At 35.7% G+C, this 16,361-nt stretch overlaps 1 protein-coding gene across 3 annotated transcripts; it reads left to right on the top strand.

The window, feature by feature from the left end:
* LOC131154858 (probable methyltransferase PMT20) lies at nucleotides 1-6,266 on the top strand. Of its 3 annotated transcripts, none has more exons than XM_058107649.1 (8): nucleotides 1-598; nucleotides 2,144-2,435; nucleotides 2,537-2,685; nucleotides 2,825-3,020; nucleotides 3,151-3,361; nucleotides 3,830-4,505; nucleotides 4,640-4,717; nucleotides 5,639-6,266. In XM_058107649.1, exons 2-8 carry the CDS (start codon nucleotides 2,166-2,168, stop codon nucleotides 5,859-5,861), a joined length of 1,803 nt encoding a protein of 600 aa, XP_057963632.1. In that variant the 5' UTR covers nucleotides 1-598; nucleotides 2,144-2,165; the 3' UTR covers nucleotides 5,862-6,266. The 3 variants fall into 3 exon arrangements, with proteins under 3 accessions (XP_057963632.1, XP_057963633.1, XP_057963634.1); XM_058107650.1 differs by having other exon boundaries at nucleotides 108-598; nucleotides 2,148-2,435; XM_058107651.1 differs by lacking the exon at nucleotides 1-598 and adding an exon at nucleotides 1,282-1,584.
* Nucleotides 6,267-16,361: the final 10,095 nt, after the last annotated feature.

The following is a 16,361-nucleotide window of genomic DNA, read 5'->3' as shown; positions in this document are numbered from 1 at the left end:
AGAAATGCTCGGCATGAATAGTCAGCTGAGCACGTCTTCCCCTGTCACAAATTTCCTCGTCCTTTCCGCGTGTTATCTACAAATCATTCGGGTCTTGCCTTTTACCTGATTCCTCCCATTTTCCTCTGCCCCTCCATTGATCCACAGACACACAGCCAAGAGAGAGGATTTTAGAGAGAGAAGAAAACGGATGAATTCAGAGAGAGAAATGAATTTATTAGGATTTAAGAATGGCGCTTGAAGTGAATAGAAAACAGGGGAAGGAAATAGAGAGGAGAGAGAGAGGGGCAGGGCGGGGGGACAGATACAGCGAGGCTAAAGGCGACCTATTTAAGGTCATTGCCTGTGAAGTCCCGTGAGAGATCTCAGTTAAATACCATATACCCTTCATCCCATCTCTCTCTCTGGCTCTCTATTTCTCTCTCCTTCTCTGCGAATGAGAGAGATTGAGCCCATCTACCTCGTCTGAATTCTGAAAGAAGATTGAGCGGAGTTTGAGACTGGGGTGAGACGCACCGTACAATCCCCTTCTGTCTCTCTCATTTGTCGATCGCCATTATTGTCGCCGGCTACCGTCTTTCCTTTTCCGTGTTTTACTGTATGTTCTCTGATTCTTTCTCTGTTTTTCTTCTTCTTTCTTGTTCTTTCTCTGCCGGGTCGCTTACTGATCCTCGCGTTCTTTGAACATTAGCGTTTTACTGTCAAATGGGTGGCTTTCTTTTGGGTGAATGAGGAAGGGGAATTTACAAATGGGTTATCTTTCTTCTGCGAAATAGATCTGATGTACTCCCTTGTTTCTTCTCGCTCTTTCCATATTCCTGCTTTAGATGATAATGTTGCAAAATTTTGGTTGGCTGACGAATTGGGTAGCCGAAAGGGTTAATTTTCTTTCTTCATTTCGCATTGTTTTCTTGCTGTAATCGTTAAATTTTCCGCTAAGTGCTCTTGCTTCCGCTATATTTGGAAAATAACTTATTTGGTCGTTCTTTTGTATGCATTAGAATTAGGTGCTTTGCTTTTTCTTGATTTGTTGTCTTCGAATTACAGATGTTGGTGTTGATTATTCCGAAATAAATAAGAAAGAAAGAAAGGAACAGCTGATTGGCGAGTAATGAGAACTGAATCATGATTACTTTTCTTGGGTCTTAAGGAATGATTAAGTTTTCTTCACGCTGGCTAGAGCATGATGTGTTTTTCTTTTATTTGCTTTTAGCTTTCCATGGTTGGGTGCCAGATCTAGTGTTCCTTTCCTGCTTTTTCTGACTCAGTGGGGAGAGGGACCTAGATTGGAAGGCTGAATTTCATATCTATGGGCCCATTACCATGTGACAAATGCAAAAGGCAACGTCACATGTAAACTAGAACTTGTCTATAGTTACTATCAGATCTAATAATGTAGGGGTTTTAGTCGCTAAGATGGTCTACATTGACCACGACATCTGCATTTCTTTTTTATTTCTTGACGCCAATTCTACTTTTCCGCTCTGCTTCCCTTCTTTCTTTTCCATTATTGGTTACGGTCTGTAGCCATGAACTAAATCTACCCAAGAGATTTCGAGTCTTGTTGAATCATCGCTGATCTGGGTACTGGGTCTTTTATTGTTTGCATGAATTAATACTTTCTTGTTGTGTTTCATGGTGTCGATCGATCTTTTTTCAATAATTAGTTGATAGTATTTCACTTGAAAAAGAAATTGCTTGAAGTGGAAGTACTATCTGTGCACAGCAATTTCCTCTTTTAAATCTGTTTTTCCACTGCTTTTACTGGCTGGAATTGAAGATTGATTTTGTACTATACTGTACAGAAGGATTTTTTATTTTTTATTTTTATGTGGCTTTAATCTGATTAATGCTTTATTTTAAGCTCTGCTTCATTGCATAAAAAGCATTGGGAAAGATGCTAAATTTGAGAATCTTATACCAGCTTTGAGATGGACTAGCTGATGTATCTTTTCTTTCTTTTCCAATGACATTGCCTAATAAAATTGGAACATTACTGGTTAGATTAGTAAGAGAATTTTAAGCCATAGCTGCTGTCAACTTTTATAAAGATTTTTTCTTGATGTGAGAAGACGGAACACTGTGACTATCTTATGTGAATTTTCCATCTATGTGACTTCTGACATTTCTTGCATCTGTGCAGGCAGTTGATCAGTTCTGGGAAAATGAAGCATAAAGATGCAAAATCTTTGTCTCAACCTGATAAAAGTTCAAGGGTACTCCCCATGGCATTAATGTTTGTTGTGCTATGCGCGTTTTCTTTCTATCTTGGTGGAATGTTCTGTTCCGAGAAGAACAAATTTGCTGCTAAGGATATTGGCAAATTAGTACAGTTTCCCAAGGAATCAACTTCTGGCCCGCTTCAGATTAAGCACATTGCCTTTCCTCAATGCAGCAGTGACTATCAAGACTACACCCCATGTACAGATCCAAGGGTACTTCCTCATTACTTGTTTCATGGTGCTACAGGCTATATAGGATCTGTGTTCTGGCTACATAGTTACAAATTCCTCATATTGTCTTTTCTGGTTTATAGATATGGAAGAAATATGGTCTTCATCGGCTTACATTTATGGAGCGTCATTGCCCTCCAGTTTTTGAAAGAAAGGAGTGCTTGATTCCCCCACCAGATGGATACAAGCTACCAATCAAATGGCCAACTAGCAAGAATGAATGCTGGTACAGGTACGGTGAAACATTTTCATATTTTCTCAAGATTGTTTGTTTTTCGTCAAGAAAAGTGCTGGACTATTTATCAGTGTTCGATTTGAATCGTGAGAGTTGAAATTCTCATTGCAAATTTCCTGAACATTTGCTGTTGCAGGAATGTGCCATATGATTGGATTAACAAGCAGAAATCTAATCAAAATTGGCTGAGGAAAGAAGGGGAGAAATTCATTTTTCCTGGTGGGGGTACAATGTTCCCCAATGGTGTCAGTGCTTATGTTGATTTGATGCAAGAACTGATTCCAGAGATGCAAGATGGGATTATTAGAACTGCCATTGATACCGGGTGTGGGGTGAGTCTTGTTTTCCTATTTCTTCATGGAGTTGATTATATTGAATGCATCCAGTGTGTGCGCATGTGTGAGAGAGAGATTTATGCTGCCATATGTCACTTAACCTGACAAACTTTTTTTTTTTTGGTAGGTTGCAAGCTGGGGTGGCGACTTACTAGATCGTGGGATTCTTACTGTTTCTCTTGCCCCAAGAGATAATCATGAAGCTCAAGTCCAATTTGCATTGGAACGTGGGATTCCAGCAATCCTTGGCATCATATCTACACAGAGGCTTCCTTTCCCATCAAACGCCTTTGATATGGCTCATTGTTCAAGATGTCTTATCCCATGGACAGAATTTGGTAATTCATCTCTTTAAAATGCATATTGGATTTATGTTGGAAGTAATGTCCCATTAGTCTATTGCACTACCTTTTTTACTAGGTCAGTAACAAGAATACTTCTTGACAGAGGGAGGAAAACATTACTGTTTTGCTCGATATCTCTCTCTCTCTCTCTCTCTCTCTCTCTCTTTAATTTATTCATTTGCATCTAATAATTCCTTAAGTGGAGGAAATTAGTCCTTTATAAATTAAGGAAGACCATAGGTAGCTTCAACTTATAGGCCTTTCAGAAAGCACACACCACCCTGCATCTCAGTGCTCATATTTGCCCAGGCGCACTGTTTTTGGGGTTTTATTTTGACCTTTTGATGGTGAACATACATCTTTGTTGAGTATATCAATGATGGCCGGGTAATTAACTTTTATTTGATTCTATTTATATATACTAGCTGACTCTCACTAAAAACTTTACTCTCTTTTTTCCAGGTGGAATATACCTTCTTGAAATACATCGCATACTTCGTCCAGGAGGCTTTTGGGTCCTCTCTGGGCCACCTGTGAACTATGAACATCGATGGAAGGGATGGAATACAACAGTGGAAGAGCAGAAATCTGATTATGATAAGTTGCAGAAATTGCTTACTTCATTGTGCTTCAAGTTATACAACAAAAAGGATGACATTGCTGTGTGGCAGAAATTGCCAGATAACAGCTGTTACTCTCGCCTTGCTAGTCCTGATGCTTACCCACCCAAATGTGATGATGGCACCGAACCAGATTCAGCATGGTACACTCCACTCCGTGCCTGTGTTGTTGTTCCAAACCCAAAGCATAAAAAAATAGGGTTGAAATCTGTCCCTAAATGGCCGGAGCGGTTGCATGTTGCTCCTGAACGCATTTCAAATATTCATGGTGGGAGTGCTAGTACCTTCAAGCATGATGACAGTAAGTGGAAGGTGCGAATAAAGCACTACAAGAAGTTACTTCCTGCACTTGGGACAGATAAGATTAGAAATGTGATGGACATGAATACGGTTTATGGAGGTTTTGCCGCTGCTGTGATTGATGATCCCCTCTGGGTTATGAATGTGGTCTCCTCGTATGCAGCCAATACACTCGCCGTGGTCTATGACAGGGGTCTCATTGGAACCTACCATGACTGGTAACTTTGTGTGCTTTAATATGCATTAGAAAATTTGGGTGGCATGGATAGCAGCTTGCTGGCTTCCATGTAGCCTATTGTTTGCATGGCCAGTATGGTTTGAGTTATTAATATGCTTGTTTGCTATTTTTTAGGTGTGAGGCCTTCTCAACATATCCTCGAACGTATGATCTTCTTCACCTCAATGGCCTCTTTACAGCTGAAAGCCACAGGTAAAAGCATTGGGCTTAAATTTCTGCAAACCTAACCCAAAAAAAAAGGGTCTAGTGAATGTACTTCATCTCCTATGTGATTTTTCATTTTGTGCACAAGGTTTTCAGTTGCACTGTGTTTGATAGGAAGAAAAAGGGAGGTAAAGGAGTAGGTATACAGACAAAGAAGGGAAGGAAAGATGTTGGGCTTTCCTTTTCCCTTTCATTGTTTGGTCATGTTGAGAACAGAATGGGAGGAAAGAAAATGATCTTCCCTCTATTGGTTGGTTTCTTTCCACCCATTAGCCATTTACTTTTTCTCCTTTTTGAGGGATTGGTTTTGGGAGGAGCAGAAATACTATTTCCATTCATTTGCTTTCCCATCTGAGTTTTCATCCTTCCATCGTACCAAACAAGGGGAAATGATTTTTTGCTCACCTGTTCTTTTCCCTTTTTTACTTCTCGTTTGCTCCTACCAAACACAGAGTGGGTTTTATGGGTTTGATTTTAGTATGGGCTGTTTATTTGTTAATAACATGTATCTGTATCATCAAACAAAGCGCCTAGGCAGTTTCCTGAATTCTAAAAATAACGGATGGTAAAAAAATTGATTGGTTGACTAGGGCCATCTAACTAGTTAATAGTGTGCCAAATTTGAAGTGCTAAATATAATCTCCTTAATGAACCTCCTTTTGGGTGCTGATCATAATCTAGAGTCCGAAAACAGTCCCTTCTTTGTTCAGTTTTCATATTTTCTTCCCTTTTTGTACTTTTTTCTTTCTGTAACCCAATGTTTTGTTTATCAAAGAAATTTATATTTAGACTATTCTGAGGGCCTGCTCTTTCCCCATATTATAAACTAATATGGAACCAGACCCTAGGATCTGTACAACCATTCTGTTCTGGCATTTAATCTGTTATGGTTCTGACATTTGTGAACAGATGTGACATGAAGTATGTGCTCTTGGAGATGGATCGGATATTGCGCCCCAACGGTTATGCTATAATACGAGAATCTAGTTATTTTGTGGATGCTGTTGGTACAATTGCCAAAGGAATGAGATGGGGGTGCCGTAAGGAAGATACCGAGTATGGTGTTGAGAAAGAGAAAATATTGATTTGCCAGAAGAAGCTCTGGTACTCTTCTAACCGGAGTTCAAGATGATAAAGACATGTTTGACATTGGGTGATGATGCTATTGAAGGGAGAAAGCTGAGTAAATTTTATAAACCTGGGTGCAAAAGGGAGAAGTTCCATACCGCCCATATAGAAGTTTCTGTCATTCTATAAGAAGCCAAGAATATTGAAATTCAAATTTGTCAATTGAGGGATTAGTTATTCAATAATCTGATTTTGTTTATATATATATATAATTATATATAGATATGTATTCTTTGAAATCCATCGAGAGTATTATGTAGTCTTACTTTCCCCCTCATCTTTTTCTCCCTTCCTCTTCTGTTCTTTATTCCAATCCTCACCCCCATCTCCCCCACCTTGGGTTATCTGTACTTGTATGTTAGTAAAAGTTCAGATAAATTAAATGGAATGAGTTGCAATGGTTACAACATCACAGCTTGTGAAATTTCATCATGGCTTGCAGGCAGTCGGTCATAATTCCCTCTCTTTGTGTTGCCTTCGAGAGTATAAAACCTATATTGAAATCCTCATAACTTTAAATTTGTATGAGGGCTTGAAAATTCCTTGTTTGTATTTTACATACACTAGATAATAAGATAGGCATTCAAGATTCCTCCTGCATTATTATCCTTTTTCTCTCTCTTTTTTTTTTTTAACTCTTTGCAAATCTCATTCCTTTGATACTTTAACAATGGGAATTCATTTATTTTGTTTAAGATGTGCCCTTAATCTTGATACTTGAATATGTTAAATAATTTAAAATATATATATTTAAAGCGAAAACTAAAAATATTAAATATTTTAAACTTCAAAGAGGATTTGAGGTTGTTAGTCTAGAGAGGGGGAAAGTACTACAACATAGGTATTTGTGCAATTTTTTATTTTTAAAAGTACTGACTATATAAAGTAGGAGCATTTTTGGAAAAAAAAAAAAAAGAGAGAAAAAAGGTGCTCTCATCACTTAAAATAGGTAATTGTGCAATTTTTTTTTTAAAAAAGTGCTATATAAAATATGTTTTAAAACCTATTATTTTAAGTGGATTCTTATAAATAATTTAAGACAACCTACATCGCTTTTGGTACTAGGTCATCACATGGCGGCAAATTCGTAATTTTAGCCTCTTTTTTTGTTTTTTACATGTATACCTTTAAGTGTTCATTTTTTAACAAATAAAAACTATTTTACATGAGGTTAATTTTGGGTTTTAGAAAGAGGTCGTGCCTTGGTGCGATGGCAAGTGCCTCCGCCTCAGTACGAGTGGTTTCAGGTTCGAGACTTGGGAGCGACCTCTCCAAAAAAGGGGGTAAGGCTTGCCGACATCCACCTCTCCCAGACCCCACTCAAAGTGGGAGCCTTGTGCACAGGGTACGGCCTTTTAGAAAGATGATACCAAATAGGGGAATCCCCTTTGTTATAGTGTAGATATATATAATATTCATAAACGCGTATAAAATATTTTTATAATTCTTAATAAGTTTAAATATATATTTAAAACAAATTAAAAATATAATAATAATTAAGTTTGCAAATATTAAAGTGTGAATATTCAAAGATATTTATAAAAAATTATATTTTTAAAAATAATAAAATGTAAACATAGACACAATATGTATAATACCCCAAGGATCTGAGATATTTACTTTTTACCATTAATTTACAGAGGAAGTAAATAAACTCAATTATTATTAAATCAGAGCGCTAATTAATCGTATTACAATCATTTATTCTAAAAGAACAAAAATTATACAATGCTTAATCATCTGACATCATACTAATATTTCTATTCAATCTTTATTTTTCTATCCCCACTCGCATACTTGCTATGTCTGATTTCTGATATGCCATTCAGAGTTATCTGAAATATAAAATATGATTGGGGTGAGACAACGCTTAGTAATTAAATAAAATTATTATTAGTGTGTGGCCAAAATGAGCTTTTAAAATTTCATAAAATAATATTTAATACTATAACTTCAAAACTGCTTCTAAAATAAATTTAAAAAATTCTGGATAAAACTTTTACTATCAACTATAACATTAAAATTTAATAATCATATACTGTGACTCTTAAATTAAACTTTTAATTTTAAAACTGTAAAAATATTTAATTATATACATATATATACTTTTTCTTATACGTTCCTTTTAGATCATTATTTAGGCACAAGAATGACCTTCTTCGTATAAACATATATTTTTCCTTCAAATCATCAATAACTCTGTACACGTAATTAAATATGTATAAACATATATTGTAAAAACCACCCTTAGGCATGTTAGCCATAAGTCATGTTTACCCCCATGACTGGGTTGTGCCGTCTGAAAACTGGATTTCGTTGGCTGACCGACCAAACTAAATCAATGTACATAATCATTAAGTGAGATTTTTCTTGTTAAATCCTGATCCGGAGTCAGGTGTACACTCAAGAGAAATCTACTACCATATATAACCACTATGATCAGTCTAACTTTAAACTACAGTATAGAGCATCTGTAACTTTGAACTTCCTTTGCCATAAGGGGTTTTAAAACCATCTTATTATAATTTATGCAATTTAAAATAATATTGTGAAAATTTCATATTTACTCATATTTTCATGAAACATGCAACGTAAAAATAAACTCATGCCACACAATTTTTGTGTTAAAAATATTTATTTATTTATTTTTGAATAGAAAAAAATGCTAAAAATTACCCGAATGGATTAGAACATTTCTTAACCCAAAAATAAATGCAAGTATATTAAAGATAAAACTGGTATAATTATATATGCGTAAAAATAAACTTAAGGAAATTTTATGAAACTAACTAACATAATCGAAATTTACTTACCAAAAAAACACTCGGGTATAAATTTTAAATAAAAATATAATATAATCAACTTTACTTACCTCTTCATTTATCTTATCCTACGAATACAATGAATATCTCTAAAAAATGAGATCGGAAAGAGTGGGTGAGTGAGAATTTACGTATAACAAAAATTCTCTCTCTAATACCAATTCTTTCACTCACTAATCATTCTCTTTCTTTGAAATTTTTTTGTAAAAAGTGAAGGTTAAAATTATAATTTTTTTAAAGTTAAAGAATGGGCATGAGATGAGCTAGGTATAGGTTAAGTATTGGATAGGGATGGGGATCATGTGGGGGAAATGAGAGTGCTTGTCGACACTCCCATTAAATTAATTAATTTTAAAAAAATCATTATTATTATCATTATAATTATTTTTAAGTTATATTTTAGTGTTTTTTTTTTTTAAAAAAATTAAGTTCGAATTTCAAAAACTCATGTGGGCCCCACATGGTCTTGGGCCCCACACAACTTTGAGACTCAAGTGGGTCCTATGTAACTCCCATAGTCCTCATACAATTTTATGAGCCCTACACAGTTTTGAGACTCATGTGGACCCCTACATGGCTTCAAGACTCATGTGGACCCCACACGATCTTATGGGCTCCGCATAGGATACCTATATTATTATTATTATTATTATTTTATCATATATTTCTACAAATTATGTCACTCAAAACATTATTTTATGTACTTACTTACGTATACAAATAGTGTCTACCCTATTTATCCTATGAAATTCCATTTTGACTAAGCCAACCTCTAGGGAGCGACTGAGTCGCAATGGTCTCTGACCACTCGTTTAGACAAGGTCTTTCTTAGACATCAAACATGGAATTAATGATCCTAACAGAGAAATACTTTCATTTTGATACTAACTAAATGACCATTATTATTATTCTACACCTTTTTTTTTTGGTTGTTACATCCTCCCCTCCTTATAAAAATTTCGTCCTTAAAATTTACTAAAATTAAAATGAGTACCTTGTATAATGTTGTGCTTTTATCTGATCCTACTATCGTCGAAAAGATGTGGGTATTTTTGACGTATTTCTGCTTCTAGTTCCCATGATGCTTCCTTAATGTCATGGTTGTGTTAGAGCACTTTTACCAATGAAATCTTCTTCCTACATAACTCCTGATCCTTCTTGTCTAAAATCTGGATTGGTACTTCTTCATATGATAAAGTGTCACTAACTTTTAACGACTCATAACTTATCACATGAGAAAGGTCTGAAACATACTTCTTTAACATTGAGACATGGAATACATCATGAATTCTCGATAGTGTGGGAGGTAGGGCAATTTTGTAAGCGATTGGACCAATCTTCTCCAAGACCAATCTTTGCCAATACCTCGAATGGTTCAATATACATGGGGCTTAGTTTGTCCTTTTTCCCAAACCTCATGATTCTTTTCATTGGAGCAACTTTTAAAAATATATTATTCCCTACTTCAAACTCTAACTCACGCCGACGGGTATTCGCATAGCTCCTTTGCCGACTTTGAGCGATTTTTATTTTGTCCCGGATGAGCTTAATTTTCTCAGAGGTCCTTTGTATAATATCGGGACCTAAAATTTGTTGTTCGCCAATCTTATCCCAATATAATGGGGATCGGCACTTTCGACCATATAATACTTCATATGGTGTCATCTTTATGCTGTACTGATAACTGTTGTTATAGGTGAACTCAACTAATGGCAGATATTGAATCCAACTTCCTTTGAAATCCAGTACACAAGCTCTCAATATATCCTCCAATATCTGAATGGTTCTCTCCGATTGTCCATTAGTTTGAGGATGAAATGTCATACTGAAAGTAAGTCGTGATCCCAAGGCCCTTTGCAAACTCTTCTAGAATTGTGATGTGAATCGTGGATCTCGATCTGATACAATAGACACAGGCACGCCATGTAGTCTAACTATCTCTTGAACATACAACTCTACAAGCTTGGTCATAGAGTAGTTGACTTTGATCGGAATAAAGTGAGCGGTCTTCGTTAGACGATCAACAACCACCCAAATGGCGTTCAGTCCATGGAGTGCTAGAGGTAGCCCAATTATAAAATCCATAGAGATGTGCTCCCATTTCCACTTGGGAATGTGGTTTGGTTGCAGTGGTCCTGATGGTCTCTGATGTTCAACCTTTATTTGCTGACAAGTAAGACACTATTCCACGAATTGTGCAATCTCCCTTTTCATGTTATTCCACCAAAAAGACTCTCTCAAGTTCCAATACATCTTCGTGCTTCCCGGATGCAATGTATAAAGAGATCAATGAGCTTCTTCCAAGATTGTTCTTTTGATATCTTTGTCATTAGGCACACACAATCAAGTTTGGAATCTCAAACTTCATCGTTAGAGATGTTAAAGTCTCCCTTCAGTCCACTTTGTACCTTACCCATAATCTTCACTAGCTTTACATCTTCCATCTGTGCAACCTTAATCTTTTCCAGTAAGGTCTGTTGGATTACTAGATTAGCAATGAGAGCTTGATGATTTCCCTCCACTATTTCCACACCAAATCTTTCTAGGTCCATCATGATGATGTTGGGTTACCATTGCTGAGACTGATGCATTCAATGACTTTCGACTTAATGCATCTGCTACCACGTTGGCTTTTCCCGGGTGGTAGTTGATGGTGCAATCATAATATTTGATTAATTCTAACCATCTTCTTTGTCTCATGTTTAATTCCTTTTGCGTGAAAAAGTACTTAAGACTTTTATGGTATGTGAAAATCTCACACCTTTCACCATACAGATAGTGTCTCCAGATCTTTAGTGCGAATACCACAGTTGCCAGTTCCAAACCGTGTGTTGGATAATTCTTCTCGTACTCCTTGAGTTGTCGAGAAGCATATGCAATGACCTTCATCTGTTTCATTAATACACACTTGAGCCCTTTCTGAGATGCATCACTGTAAATTACAAAACCATCTTCTCCTGATGGAATTGTTAGCACCGGGGTAGTGATGAGTCGTTACTTTAATTCTTGAAAGCTTTACTCACATTCATCAGTCCACTCATACTTCACATTCTTTCTCGTCAACCTCGTCAAAGGACTAGATATTTTAGAAAACCCTTCCACAAATCGACGTTAATATCCTACCAGACCTAAGAAACTCCTGATCTTATAAATATTCTTCGGTCTCGTCCAATCCACTATTGCCTCTATTTTACTTGGGTCCACAGAAATACCATCCTTAGATATTATGTGCCCTAAGAATGCAACTCTCTCTAGCCAGAACTCACATTTCTTAAGTTTGGCATAGAGTTTCTTTTCTCTTAGTACTTTGAGTACTAGCCTCAAATGGTTCTCGTGTTCCTAGGGTCTTTTTGAATAAATCAGAATATCATCAATGAAGACCACCACAAATTTATCTAGATATTCATGAAAGACCCTATTCATAAGGTCCATAAATGCAGCAGGAGCATTGGTTAGTCCAAATGACATGATTAAGAATTCATAGTGACCATATCTCATTCGGAATGCAGTCTTTGGAACATCTTTTGATTTGATTTTCACTTGATGGTATCCTGATCGGAGGTCAATTTTAGAGAAGACTTGTGTTCCTTGGATTTGATCAAACAAGTCATCTATGTGAGGTATTGGGTACTTGTTCTTAATTTTTACTTTTATTTATTTCTCGATAATCAATACACATTCTCATCGATCCGTCTTTCTTTTTAACGAATAGTACCGGTGCTCCCCATGGTGACACGCTGGGTCTGATGAATCCTTTCTCCAATAACTCTTTTAATTGTTCCTTCAGTTCTTTCAATTCTACCGATGCCATTCTGTATGGAGCTTTGGATATCGGTGTCGTCCCTAGTAGTAGGTCGATAACAAACTCGATTTCGTGGTTAGGAGGTTGTTAGGTAAATCCTCAGGGAACACATCTGAGAATTCCCTTACTATTGGGATATCCTCAAGCTTTAATTCTTCCCCTGGTGCCTCCACCACGCATGCTAGGTACCCCTAACATCCATTCAAGAGTAATCTCTTTATCTGGATAGCCGACAATATTTGTGGCGAAGGGCATACATGAGTTCCATTGAACTTATATTCTTGCTCTCTAAGAAGGTTAAACACCACCTCCTTATTATAGCAATTTATACTAGCATAGCTAGAAGTTAGCCAGTCCATCTCAAGAATTACGTCAAACCCATGCATACTAAATACTACCAAGTTAGCTGGTAGTATTCTTTCCTCAACACAAATTGGGTAACCTTTAAGTATTTTTCTACATACTATCGAGGTTCCCGTTGGTGTAACCACAGATAACTCAATTTTTAATGGCCGAGTCTCTACCCAACATATTTTAACATAATTTGTAGATATAAAGGAGTGTGTGGCTCCAGAATCAAATATACTACTGCTTTCTTGGAGAATATAGGAATAATACATGTCACCACATCATTAGTATTTTCTGCATCTCTTGGAGTGAGGGCATAGACATGCACCTGAGCGGTGTTCTGTTGATTATTATTTTAAGGTGCCTGGTTGCCTCCTCTTTGTTGATTTGGGTTGTAGGAGTTGTTTTGTGGGCATTCTCATTGCATGTAACCAGGTTTACTGCACCGATAACAGACCCCTAATCCGGTCCGACACTCACCCCCATGTATTTTGTTGCATTTTAAACAAGGGTTGCTTTGTGCATTATTTGGATTTCTAGTTGTTTGCCCTCGCCCCACATTATTGTTGTTGTTGTTGTTGCTCCTTTTACAAGGTCCTTGATTTCTACCAGAGTGAAACCCTTGTGGCATGGGCCTCTTTCTCTAGTCGAATATTTTCGCACTCCTTTGTAAACTTTCTTCTGCCTTCGTTGCTTTTTTTACCAACTTGGAGAAGTTTTGAGCTCGAATACTATTACCATTTCATAAATTCTTGAGTTCAAGCCTTCTTCAAATTTTCGAGCTTTCTTTGATTCATCCGGAACCAAATATGATGCAACCGGGATAATTCAATGAATTTTGCTGCATATTGTTGTATGTTTATATTTCCCTGTTTTAACTCCAAAAACTCCCTGGCCTTAGCATCTCTAGTGGTTTTGGGGAAAAATCAATCAAAGAAGACTTCCTCAAAACGCTCCTACGTAAGGATTGTTGGATTTGGTCCTTCCTCTAGGAGTAACTTTTTCGAGTTCCACCAGGGTTTGACCTCACCAGTCATTTTATAGGCAGCATATAGCACCTTTTGTTTGTCCATGCAATGAAGAACTCCTAGTATTTATTCCATCGATTGCATCCAATATTCTACAACAATTGGATCAGCTTTTCCCTCAAAAGTCGGAGGGTGCATTCGATTAAACTGTTCAATCGTACAACCTTCATGGATTAGTGGACTATTCCGTTCCTTGGAGTTCCGCAGAAATTCCGCCATGACTTGTGTCATATCACGCAATACCGTAGTAGCATTGATGTCTTCTCCATTGCAAGTTCCCATATTATTCTCGTTTCCTCCAACACTCACGTTGTTGTTCTTCGGGTCCATTCTGACGGAAAGGACTAGAGTTATTTTAAAATCATAACCTTATCTTTAAAGTCTAATCAAAGTTATAGGCAAAAGAAAAACATCCTAATTTACCCTATCTTACCCACATAATGATTTATGCTTATGCTCTAGTAAAATTATTTCTTAAAGTCTATAGAACCTATAACCTATTGCTCTGATACCAAATGTAATACCCCAACCCTTAAGGATCTGAGATATTTACTTTTTACCATTGATTTATAGCGGAAGTAAATAAACTCATTTATTATTAAACTAGAGCGCTAATTAATCGTATTACAATCATTTATTCTAAAAGAAGAAAAATTACACAATGCTTAATCATCTGACATCATACTAATATTTCTATTCAATCTTTATTTTTCTATCCCCACCCGCATGCTTGTTATGGTTGATTTCTGATATGCCGTTCAGAGTTATCTGAAATGTAAAATATGATTGGGGTGAGACGACGCTTAGTAAGTAAATAAAATTATTATTAGTGTGTGGTCAAAATGAGCTTTTAAAATTTCGTAAAATAATATTTAATACTATAACTTCAAAACTGCTTCTAAAATAAATTTAAAAATTTCTACATAAAACTTTTACCATCAACTATAACATTAAAATTTAATAACCATATACTATGACTGCTAAATTAAACTTTTAACTTTAAAACTATAAAAATATTTAATTATATACATATATATTCTTTTCCTTATACGTTTCCTTTAGATCATCATTTCGGCACAAGAATGACCTTCTTCATATAAACATATACTTTTCTTTCAAATCATCAATAACTTTGTACACGTAATTAAATATGTATAAACATATATTGTAAAAACTACCCTTAGGCCTATTTGCTGAAAGTCATGTTTACCCCCATGACTGGGTTGTGCGGTCCGAAAACTGGACTTTGTTGGCTGACCGACCAAACTAAATCAATGTATATAATCATTAAGTGAGATTTTCCTTATTAATTCCTAGTCCGGAGCCAGCTGTGCACTCAGGAGAAATCTACTACCATATATAACCACTATGATCTGTCTAAACTTTAAGTTGCGGTATAGAGCATCTGTAATTTTGAACTTCCTTTGCCATAAGGGGTTTTAAAACCATCTTATTATAATTTATGCAATTTAAAATAATATTGTGAAAATATCATATTTATTCATATTTTCATGAGACGTGCAACGTAAAAATAAACTCATACCACACAATTTTTGTGTTAAAAATATTTATTTATTTATTTTTGAATAGAAAAAATGCTGAAAATTACCCGAGTGGATTAGAACATTTCTTAATCCAAAAATAAATGCAAGTATATTAAAGATAAAACTGGTATAATTAAATATGTGTAAAAATAAACTCGGGGGAATTTTATGAAACTAACTAACATAATCGAAATTTACTTATAAAAAAAAAAACTCGGATATAAATTTTAAATAAAAATCTAACATAATCAAATTTACTTACCTCTTCTTTTACCTTGTGCTATGAACACAATGAATATCTCTAAAAAATGAGATTGGAAAGAGTGGGTGAGTGAGAATTTACTTATAAAAAAAATTCTCTCCACCACTAATTCTTTCACTCACTAATTTTTCTCTTCCTTTGAAAATTTTTTGTGAAAAGAAAAGGTTGAGAGCTTCCTATTTATAGGAAAATTTTGAAGAAGAAAATGGAATTTGTAAAAGTGTGGGGAGAGGGGTGAAATTATATATATTTTTTAAAATTAAAGAATGGGCATGTGATGGGTTAGGTATGAATTAAGTATTGGATGAGGATGAGGATTATGTGAGGGAAATGGGAGTGCTTGCCGACACTCTCATTTAATTAATTTTTTTAAAAAATTATTTTTATTATTATCATTGTTATTATTTTTAAGTTATGCTTTAATATTTTTTTTTTGAAAAAAATTAAGTTCGAATTTCGAAAACTCATGTCGGCCCCACTTGGTCTTATGGGCCCCATACAACTTTAAGATCCAATTGGGTCCTACGTAACTCCCATAGTCCTCATACGATTTTATAAGCCCTACACAGTTTCGAGACTCATGTGGACCCCCACACGATTTCGGGACTTATGTAGGCCCCACACGGTTTTGTGGGCCCCGCATAGGATACCTATATTATTATTTTATCATATATTTTTATAAATTATATTAGTCAATT

This window comes from Malania oleifera, chromosome 5 (genome assembly GCF_029873635.1).
Source record: "Malania oleifera isolate guangnan ecotype guangnan chromosome 5, ASM2987363v1, whole genome shotgun sequence".
NCBI classification, from domain to species: Eukaryota; Viridiplantae; Streptophyta; class Magnoliopsida; order Santalales; family Ximeniaceae; genus Malania; species Malania oleifera.
Note: the sequence above shows the minus strand (reverse complement) of the source record. Positions and strands in the feature narration are given on the sequence as shown.